We start from the raw sequence: 10,764 nt of genomic DNA on the forward strand, positions 1-10,764 counted from the left end.
TCGTTTGGAACGTTTACTTTTGAGCTTTACTGCATGAATCACATGATGCCATGGTTAGGGCAAATCGGTTGAAGGTTTCGAACTCAGCGATACGTCGATTTTCAGACCAAGCCAATATCACCAATGGATCCGCAAGCCTCAAATTAGGGGGGTAGGGTCGGTTTAGTGCTTCTGTTTTCGCTATTTTTGCAGGTTAAAAAACACACCATCGGAGAAGATGGTGGTTTCCGCCGCTACGGGTGGCGCTGGTTGGTCTACAGGTGATGTGGCAGCTTGGACGCATGCGATTGGATCATTTGAAATCGGAGGACCATCATACCACGCGTGCTGATCATTGATTGGGTGGTCAACGTTAATGGATCTCTTCCTTCCATTAATTGGCTATAGCAAAACCTCGTGGGACCCAGGTTGACTCAATCTTGAATTTACCAAATTGAATGTGTTTTGTTTCTATATATTATATTATTTGTATCTTCCTACCAGCGAATGGCCACAACTCAGTTGGTACAAGGTGTGATGGTGAGGCTACCTTCCTGGGTTCGATTCTGGCTCAGGACATTTATTTTGATAAATGTTTGTTACACATATATCACTGATTCAGTACACCTCGCTTGCGCTGGGATACGACGCACCCTCATGTCAGCACCACTGGATCTCTGCCTATCCATATCTGAGGACCCTGAAGCGCAGTCCATGGTGTACACTCAGAAGCCATCCACACCTGATTTAACGCCCAGCTATGTTCTTTCTCCTTTTTCCAGCTTTGTTATTTGATTATTTTCTTTTATTTCTATTTTGTTTTTTTTTAATAAGTTAACCATTTAATAAATAAAAATTAGGTTTAGTTTAGTATAGTTTTTTAGTATCAATTAAGTTAATAATTAGTTTTAATTTAAATTCTTAGTTAATAGTAATTAGGTCCATAATTAATTTTGGTTTAAAATTCTTTTTTTTTTTTTTTAATAATAATTATATTTATAATTAGTTTTTATTTATTTATTAGAGTAATTAGGTCAAATAATTATTTTTAGGTCTGTTGATTTTAATCATTAATTGCAAACCTACCTACCTTAGGTTTATTGTTAGGTGTTATCCACTAACGCATTTTAAGCTTTGTAAACCTTTAGGTTACAATAAGTTTTCTTAAATAACCCTTTAGGGTTTGCAAACCTTTTAGGGTTTAGATCAGTGAATGCACTAACGCTTCTCTCCTTCATGCCTGTTTTTCAGGGTTATCTCAAGATCCTCCGATTACGCGCCATGCCAATCAAAAAGCTAAGTTTCGACTCTTTTTCTTAAATTTAATTTTTATTAATTGTTACATTTGCCTTATAGGTTCAACTAGGGTTTACTTCATCTGTTAAAGAATTCCGCCTACACTCACCCCTATTGTTTTTCTGTTTAATTATCAGATAATCAAAGTCGATCGGAGGTTCGAGGAATGTCAAGGCTCAAGATGAATTAAATTAATTAATTATTTTATTTTATTTTATTTTCTGTTTTAATCCCCCATCCCCGCAGGTGTTTATTGTAATAGCGTAGGATTTTTATATTTCCGCCCTTAATTTCCATATGATTTTAACTGCGTGGTTAGTAATCTTAGGGAGTGCAAGATTATCAATCAAACGTTAGATCACTAACAATACAAGATTAAATATTCGAACTGAACCACGTGATTGTTGCACCCACACACCCTTTGGGTAACCTCTCTGCTGCCTTGTTGCCTTGTTGCCTGTTGCCTTTGTGTTTTTGCAGAATAAGCCACGTCCCTCGAATTCGAAGATACCTCGGCCATGCTGCCTCGAATACTAAAGGTCATACGACCCTAAATGATGCTGCCTTCGATACGCAATATGACCTCGACCCTCGGAAGTTGCCTACGGAAAAAGGCTGAGGTATCTTCTGGTTGCCTAACAAAAATGGCTTATTCTGATCCTTGCCTTAGACTACCTGCCCCTCTATGGCATGGGACAGTCTTATGGCAAAGGATGCTTCGATGACCCTTCAACCTCCAAACGAAAGGCTTCCTGCCCTCTTATGGCAAGGATAGACCCTTTCATTCTGAAAGGCTAAAAAGAGACCTATCATCTGAGTTTAAGGTAATTGCCCCTAATTGCCTTGCAATGCTCAAACTTTCATTATATTCTTTCTCATAATTTTTCAAAAGGGTAACGCTCATTTACGAGCTAAAGTCCCTATCTCTTTCATCTACATTTTCTAAACAAACGAGCAAGCAAAGCAATTAAGAGCCCATGGAAAACCATGGATGCAAAGGGTGCCTTACACCTTCCCTTTGCATAAATTACCCCCCGAACTTAGATTTCTTTTAAAAGGTTTTTTTTCTGTTTCTTTTTGCCTTTCCGAACCTGTTTGGATAAAATAAAAGTCGGTGGCGACTCTTGCTTACCGCGACATTCCGATCGATAAAAAGTCGGTTCACCGTATTACACGGGTCAATCCAATATAAATATTATTCCTAATATTCATACCTATGTTAAACTCGATAACTCTTTATCCATGATCCATGAGATGTGATCACTAGTCTATCCACATAATAGTCTCAATGCTTTAGTGTTATACCACTTCATAATAAATCTCAACTATATATACTTTAAGAATAATGTCCTTATGTTTAATTAGATCTCATGATTAAGTCACACTCAACATTTCATTGAGTGAACTAGCTATTCAAGGGATTTATTATTTTGGAAAAATAAACAAAATAAAGAAATGTCTTTTTAATTATTAATAAATAATTTGATATAATTACCAAGTTCTAATAAAACTATTGGAATATAGGGATTACACCAACAATATCTCACTAGTACTAGGGCCAATTAGGCATGCCCCTTATTCCCATAGATCTAGTATGCACATTATGCTTCTACTGCTCAAAAGGCTTTGTTGGGTCAAACATTTCAAGTGTTAGTACTCTACATATATTCACATATCTTCTATCTATTATCTATTAAATGAGTTGATATCGCCTTAGTATATGTTTGGATCATTGGTTAGATCTAGGCTCCTTAACTTGTGAGATAACACCATTGTTATCACAATAGAGACCAATGAGATCCACAATGCTAGGGAAAATGCCAAGTTCATTAATGAACTTCTTGATCCAAACAACTTCCTTTGTTGCATTTGAGGCAACAATATACTTGGCCTCAGTTGTAGAATCAACAACTCTATATTGCTTTTAACTTTTCCAACTCACAATGCCACTATTTAATCAAAACACATAACCCGATTGCAATCTAAAGTCTTCCTTATTTTTTTGGAATCTAGCATCGATGTATCCAGTTACATCAAGCTCTTACTGACCTCCATATATCAAGAATGATTCCTTAGTCATTCTGAAGTACTTAAGGATATTCTTGACAGCTACCTAATGAGCATCATCAATATCAAATTGGTACCTACTCGTTGTACTTAAAGCATACGAGACATCTGGTCGATTACTTAACATGACATACATGATATGTTCTATTGCATATACATATAAAATCTTATTCATGTGATCCCTTTCTTCCTTAGTTGAACGGGATTGTGTTTTTAATAGACATAAACCATGTTGCATAGGTAGGAATCCTTTCTTGGGATAAGGTGCCGATCGATTGGCAATGACAAAAATTTCCCCAGAGCTATTCTGACAGCTCCTAATTCATCTAGCACGACTTTAAGAATTTTTTTAAAAACTTTTCTTAGGAAAAATAAATTTGAAAACAAGTTTATGTGTGTGTGATTTAGCCATGTACTTTTATGAGAATGCCCATATGCTTTACAATATGTTCACTTAGACGTGTCGAGGCAGACTTTCACATACTTCCATATACTCTAAGACTTATCAGATGTTCTTATATTGTATACATTTTCTTAATTTCACTTGAGAAGAGACTTGATTTTGCGTCCTTTTTATTAGTGTCATCAGAGAGACAAATCCATCATTGAACCCTAATTTAATTTGCATCTTTAACCACTTTAATCATTTATGCTTGACTTTAGTCATTGTTAGACATTTAGTTGTCATCATTAAACATTAGTCGCCATCATCAAAAGTTGTCGTCTTTAAAGGCATATCACCTAGAATTAACATGCAAAACAAAGTTTTACATTGACTCCGACGAAGTGTCATCTTCTTATAAGAAGAAAAAATCCATTGATACATCTGCGATTGTGAGTGCATTTTTTTAACCTGTGTGTTTGTACTTGCAGATAAAATGAACTCTTTATAAAAGATCTACACTATTGCCATTGCACTGGGTGTCAACCCTGGTCCCTAGACTCAGGTTGCTACTCCTCCTCTTACAACTCTCGTCGCATCCTCTAGTACTACTGTCGAGGCTACCTCAACTTCCCCTAGAGTTGACCAACTTATTCTTGTCGCTGCTGCTCTGACTGTGGAGGATCAACCTATGCTGTCTACTACCCTGACGAAGAGAGACTGAGATCAGGACCAAAGTCCCCTTTTCGAGGAAGATTCTCCTAAGTGAGCACATCTTTTCGGGGGTGCATCTTCAGTTGGCGACTCCTATTCTCAAATTGCCTACCATACTACCTTCCTGGATTTCCCACACTACTAAAAAAATTATTATTGCTATGTTTGAAGAGGATATAACCTATCTCTAAAATCTTCTTGAGACGGACAAAATGGAACTTTTTTGTGAAGCTTCTTTTTACTCTTATCGGGAGACTTCCTTGTTTTCACTTGTTGTTGTTGGTCGGGGCAACTACTTGGCCATAAGTAATCCTTCCAAGGAGAGACAGGGTTTCAGTGTACACAAAAAGTGAAAGTTAATTTAAAAGATCAAATGACCTTTATATAATAAGAAGAAATGATTAAATTAATGATTTAGAGTGGGAGAGAATGAGAAGATGAAACGCAGCTGTTAAGACTTGCCTTGAAACTATCACGACACTCGAGTGCACAAAATCATCCTAAGGGAAAGTGCGACGCCCTAGCCTAGAAACTTATGGCCACATGTAAGAAAGGTCATGAGAAACGACTAAATGATGAGACCTATATTTTATGCACCTGTCTCCTAGACTCCTCATATCGGCTACCAAGCCTCCTCTCCCCCCGCATATTGAGTCCAACCCAGTTTTCTAAAGACTTTCTGTTCGCTACACCAAGACAAGCCTTGATGGCAATCGTTCTGGGTTGGTCATAGACCAATGTTGAAAAGGCCCAATTACCATTATAAAGTCACCAAACTCAGATCATGCAAGTGCAACACAGTCCAATTCTTAAACCCACACTGAATTCGTGTCATGATTTATGATCTACCGTTTTAATATAATATATGGGCCCTCCGCGATCCATGCTAAAAAGCAAGAGATTTCTCCAATTGTCCATCACACACACGAGCACACACACACACGCGTGCACTCACGTTGCCACGTGCGAAGTCTGAGGAACGATTTTCACCATAATTCACTCTACCTTTTTTGTACTCTCATTAACTTATGCATTGGAGTGTCAACTTTACAAATTCATCTTTAACAATCGCATCAGAGATCTACACCATAGTGTCAATAGTCTACCACATAGGATCATCAACCATTCCCAAACATATAATTAATTATGACTATTTTGTCTAATAATATATAATTTATATTTTTAATAAAACATAAAATATATTTTAAAAAGGAATATTAAAACAAATCCGAAGAAAAACTCTAGACAAACACTAAAAAATGACGGAAGTAGTTGGAATATAAAAACATTTCTCTCTCAAATTTCAATTTTCATAATAATAAATCCATCTATACATGCACTTAATAAAACACAGAGAGAGAAAGAAAAGAAAACACCAATACAGTTGAATTGAAGCAGGAAGCAAATCTGCGGTAGCATCATCTCCCTCCTCAACCAAATCGGGATCGGAATCGGAAAGTAACAATCTGAATGGCGCCAGTTTCAGCTCTCGCTAAATACAAGCTAGTCTTCTTGGGCGATCAGTCCGTCGGCAAAACCAGCATCATCACTCGCTTCATGTACGACAAATTTGACAACACCTATCAGGTTCGTTTCTATCTCTTCTCTTTCTTCTTTTCAGATCCGTTCGATTTTTCGTCCTTCTATTAGATCGCGTTTTTTTGTACGTCGTTGGAAATTTCCCCATTTTTTTATCATTACGTGAAACCTTAACGTTACTCACTTTTATTGCTGAAGAAACTTCCTCTATAAAGTACTTTTGAAATTCTTGTCTATATATATGCATATGCACCAGCATTCATGTAAATCAATTTGAATTCATAAAAATCAATTATGCATAGATCTTTTTTGTGTGTTAGTTTATACCTTGTTTTCTTGTTTCTCAATTTGATCTCTCATGGAACAACATGTTCTACTACTTTGATTAAAACACGCTCCGATTTGATCGACCAAACCTGCGAGAAATGTGCTAATCAATCCATGATCTTGAGCTATAGTTTATGTTCAACTTCTCTTCCGGTGATTCCGGTGAGTCGAGCAACGAATCTTCCAGGGCTGGCTGTGATTGCGATGGAGTTAGCTTTAGAGAATGTGACTAGCACGCTTGCAACGATAGAGAAGCTGTTAGGTGATGAGAGTTTGGATAAGTATGTGTTGGGTTGTTTAACGGATTGTTTGGGGCTATATAGTGATGCGGTATGGACGATAGTGAGTTCTGTAGATGTTTTTTTGTCGGGGAATTATGAAGTAAGTAAGACTTGGATGAGTTTGGTTATGGAAGCGGCGTCGACGTGTCAGAAAGGTTTTGAAGAGAAGGGTCAAGTTTCTCTTTTGACTGAGGAGAATTATAATCTCTTTCAGTTATGTGGTATTGCGCTTTGCATCATCCATATGTCTACTCCTGTGACTGCAAATGCAATACTGTCTTAATCAAGTCTCACCAAGTTCAGTTGCCAATGCAATACCTTTTGTTTTGTTGTGAGCTGGTTATGTAGACATCTACGTTTTTATTTTGGGATTATAAGTTGTAGCTTTGTTTTTATTTGTAAACTAAAGTTGTAACTGTAAGAATATGTTTCCTCATTAACCGACTTTCTAGGGACTAGGAGTATGACTAGAGAAATAAGACATGTTGTCTTCTTGTAGTTCTGTGATCTATATTGACATTTGAGAGACTAAGAGTCTTTGAGCATTCGGAGGTGCTATAACTCTTGTAGTTCTGTGATCTATAATGTAGTAAAGAGAATTCATCGCTAATTTTTCTCATAAAGACACCTGTTTCTATCAGATATTCAGATCCACTTGGAAAATTTATCCTCTAATTTTAATTTTCTCTTTACTCGCTGATGTTCTCATACGAGCTAACTTTTGGACTCTGAAATAGGTTTTCATGTGTCTTTGTTTCCTTTTTCCTCCTATAACTCTAACCATAGAGTTACCTAATTTGTATTTATTGTTTTCCTTGTGATGTGTTAAATTATGTTGTTTGTCTTCCTTCTAATGTTTATACATGCATATAAAGTTTATCATGATATCAAGCTATCTTATGAAAATTTTGCACTATGTGCATTTCCATTTCTTTAATATATATACTGACTTGTGCACTCCACTTATTTTTCCTTTTGCCTGACAGGCTACAATCGGTATTGATTTTCTATCAAAAACTATGTATCTTGAAGATCGAACTGTTCGGCTGCAGTTATGGTAAGACGTGGCTTGACCGTTTTGAAAATTCTTTCAGGAAGAGTGCGGAATGACATTAAAAAGAAAATGGAAAGGGGGGTAATGGTTGCGTTGTTTGGACTAAAAATGAAAAGCTGAATGGGAGTGCTAATGCTATATTTTAAACTATTCTAGCATGAGCAGATCTCTATTAGACAGAACCCATAATAAACTAAATATACATTATCAAAGCAATTGAAGAAGACCACAAAACAATTCTTTTTTAATGATCTATTTGGTATATTAAGTAATGAATTTGTGAAGATGTGATATTTTGTGAATCTAACATCAAAGTTCTTTCATCGATTTCTTTGGAAAATTTATACATTTAGTTCTAAAGTCTTTTGCCTTTATCTCACACATAACATTGAATCTCACTGTAATAACCTATTGCTGTTGCTTTTAACTATTCTACTTTTATGTGTTAATTGTATTTTACTTTATAACATCAAAATGGGTTTTAAATTTGATTGATTTAATTATAAATGTGATTCTACAAGTCATCTTAGAATCTGCAACACTTTTCACTCCAACTTTGTATGTTTGGGTTTATGTCTTACTTCAAATTGATGCATGTGTTGACAAACTAGAGTGAGATCCATGAAGGTTGATGTATTTAATTGACAATTTTTACTTTCCATATATAAGCATTACACTAATGCTATATTATTGAATTTTAGTTTTTCATCTCAAAATCTTAAGTTTGTGTTCCTTGTTTGTGATAGGGATACGGCTGGACAGGAGAGATTTAGAAGTCTTATTCCAAGCTACATTAGGGACTCATCTGTTGCTGTGATCGTTTATGATGTTGCAAGTATGGCATTTAAATATTATTTCTTTTCACGCATTCCTTTATTGACAATTTATATTTTCATGCTGAAATACTATTATTATAATAGTATTTCAACAGTCATGTTGAGTTTTTTTTCTTTCTTTTTCTGGATGCTGATGTATTAAAATATTGAATTGGAAGAGTTGAGTTTCAATTTCATTATTTGTTTCTTCAAAAGCATATCAAATAAATAACAATTTTCAATTTATTTACTTTTAATGGAAAAGAGTGAATGAGTATGAAAAGAACATGTAGCCTTCCTCGGTGTGTTTAGAGGCACTTCTCTGCCAATTAGGTGGTAGTGGCACATAAAAAATAAGAGATTCTCAAGAAGTTGCTTTCTCCAACAACTTCTGCTTATTATCCATATAGCCAACATCTTAATTTCTCTGGATGACTTGAATATTTGCACATAATTTTTGTTCACATTTCCAGAACACTTTGGTGGGTGCTTTGACTACTATCTGATCATTCATTATTTTTATGATGTAGGTCGTCAGACTTTCCTAAACACATCAAAGTGGATTGAAGAGGTGCGTAGTGAGAGAGGAAGCGATGTTATTGTTGTTCTTGTTGGGAACAAAACTGACCTTGTGGATAAGAGGTAATGAGTAATCAATTGTGGACTTACTCAAACAGATAGTTTATACTGGTCTGTTTCATGGCATAGCTGTTTTGTTCTTTATTATCTGATGTCCTCCTTTTTCATTTTTTTGCTAATTAGTAATTATTGTCTAATTCAACACTTTGAGAAAGTTATGGGTTAGTTATGAACTAATTGTGATGGTTAGTTACAATTACAGTAGTAATAGTACTGCACACATTATCATTTCATTCTTCAAAGGCTAGACAGGGAAGGGAAGGGGAGGGATTGGGGATCTGGGAGAACAATACTGTGTGCAGTAGATTCTAGATAATTAAAAAATCCATCAAGCATAAAAAGGATGATAGGATAATAAGTGTTTAATGATGAAACGAGTTATACCTTAATTAAGATCTGAAATTCTGAATTAAATAGGTGATAATTACCGTGCTACTATTTCAAACCTTGAATTGTCTCTAGATTTCCTTGAGAATGGTTGGCTTAATTCACGTGTTACTTTTAAGATAAACTGAAAATCGTCTCAAGCAGTACATAAGACATCTGCACAACCCGTTTTATTTATGCTGTATTAGAGAAAACAATGAGCAATCTGGTTTTACTGAAGACTGCATTGCCCTGGAACTTTTTTTGGGCTTTTTTAAGTCTCCTTTTCTGCAATATATTTATTATGAGATTTGTGTACGTGACAGAGAGAGATATGTCTAGTGAAAAGGGGGCAAGGACAGTAAAAATGTTTTCTTATATGGCTTTCTGCCCTTTCTGTGTGGTTGCAATATTGCCTGGAAATACTGTTAAAACTTGATTTTCCCCTTGCTGAAGGCCGACTATAAAAGGAATATTATCCAGAGACAATGCTTTATTTTCCTAACACAAGTGCAAAGAATTAACAGTCTTAGGGAAACCTATATTTCTCCAAGGCGTTAGGCTTTCGTAACTAACGGATTTCTAATACCGTCTCTTCTTTTTTGCCTAATATTCTTCACATGATTCTACAGGCAAGTCTCCACAGAGGAAGGGGAAGCAAAATCTCGGGAGCTAAACGTTATGTTTATAGAAGCTAGTGCCAAAGCTGGCTTTAATATAAAGGTAAACCTTCCCTTTCGTTTGCCACATATATTTAGCAAATATCAGCTTGAAATTATCAAGACGGAAGCTACGTTGCCTATTGCATTTTCTTGGCATGGGTGAGATATTTCAAATGGTTCAAATGTGGGATAGCTGCATTATTGTATATCTACTTGTTTTAGACATTTCATTTGTACTGAGTTATCAAACCTATTAATTTAGGCTCTCTTTCGAAAAATTGCTGCTGCATTACCTGGAATGGAAACACTCTCTACCACAAAACAAGAAGACATGGTAGATGTGAACCTGAGGTCTTCTGCCAGCCATGATTCTCAACCTCAGTCTGGTGGATGTGCTTGCTGAACAAAGCCTTGTAGTTGTCTTAAAAAGTTTTGTAACTTTTCTGCTTCTTGCTATTTGTTTTGGGTTGTGGGTTGCTTCAGATGTGTAAAGGTTCTTTTGTCTTCTAGACTTTAATAGCTTTGCGTGGGAAAAATTATAGAAAACAAGTGGAGACGTAGCAGTATCTGATTTATTGTTTAGTATTTATTGAAAGATATTCTTCATTATAATTGTGAAAAACTTGCTAGGAATTTGTTGCAA

General features: G+C 35.7%; 2 protein-coding genes across 2 annotated transcripts; both read left to right on the forward strand.

Moving 5' to 3' along the window:
* Positions 1 to 5,744: 5,744 nt before the first annotated feature.
* LOC131638351 (ras-related protein RABH1b) lies at positions 5,745 to 10,764 on the forward strand. The gene is made up of 6 exons (XM_058908912.1): positions 5,745 to 6,025; positions 7,572 to 7,642; positions 8,386 to 8,474; positions 8,985 to 9,096; positions 10,092 to 10,182; positions 10,384 to 10,764. Exons 1-6 carry the CDS (start codon positions 5,909 to 5,911, stop codon positions 10,522 to 10,524), a joined length of 621 nt encoding a protein of 206 aa, XP_058764895.1. The 5' UTR covers positions 5,745 to 5,908; the 3' UTR covers positions 10,525 to 10,764.
* On the forward strand, positions 6,035 to 7,225 carry LOC131638360 (pectinesterase inhibitor 12-like). The gene has a single exon (XM_058908921.1). The coding sequence runs from the start codon at positions 6,272 to 6,274 to the stop codon at positions 6,866 to 6,868; it is 597 nt and encodes a 198-aa protein (XP_058764904.1). The 5' UTR covers positions 6,035 to 6,271; the 3' UTR covers positions 6,869 to 7,225.

This window comes from Vicia villosa, linkage group LG1 (genome assembly GCF_029867415.1).
Source record: "Vicia villosa cultivar HV-30 ecotype Madison, WI linkage group LG1, Vvil1.0, whole genome shotgun sequence".
Lineage (NCBI taxonomy): Eukaryota > Viridiplantae > Streptophyta > Magnoliopsida > Fabales > Fabaceae > Vicia > Vicia villosa.

What these genes read in the sequence shown, in the direction of transcription:
- LOC131638360 (XM_058908921.1), top strand. Translation starts at nt 6,272, where the DNA reads ATGCATAGATCTTTTTTGTGTGTTAGTTTATACCTTGTTTTCTTGTTT.
- LOC131638351 (XM_058908912.1), top strand. Translation starts at nt 5,909, where the DNA reads ATGGCGCCAGTTTCAGCTCTCGCTAAATACAAGCTAGTCTTCTTGGGC. An exon ending in AATTTGACAACACCTATCAG is followed by an intron (nt 6,026 to 7,571) that starts GTTCGTTTCTAT and finishes TTTGCCTGACAG; the next exon opens with GCTACAATCGGTATTGATTT. An exon ending in GATCGTTTATGATGTTGCAA is followed by an intron (nt 8,475 to 8,984) that starts GTATGGCATTTA and finishes TTTATGATGTAG; the next exon opens with GTCGTCAGACTTTCCTAAAC.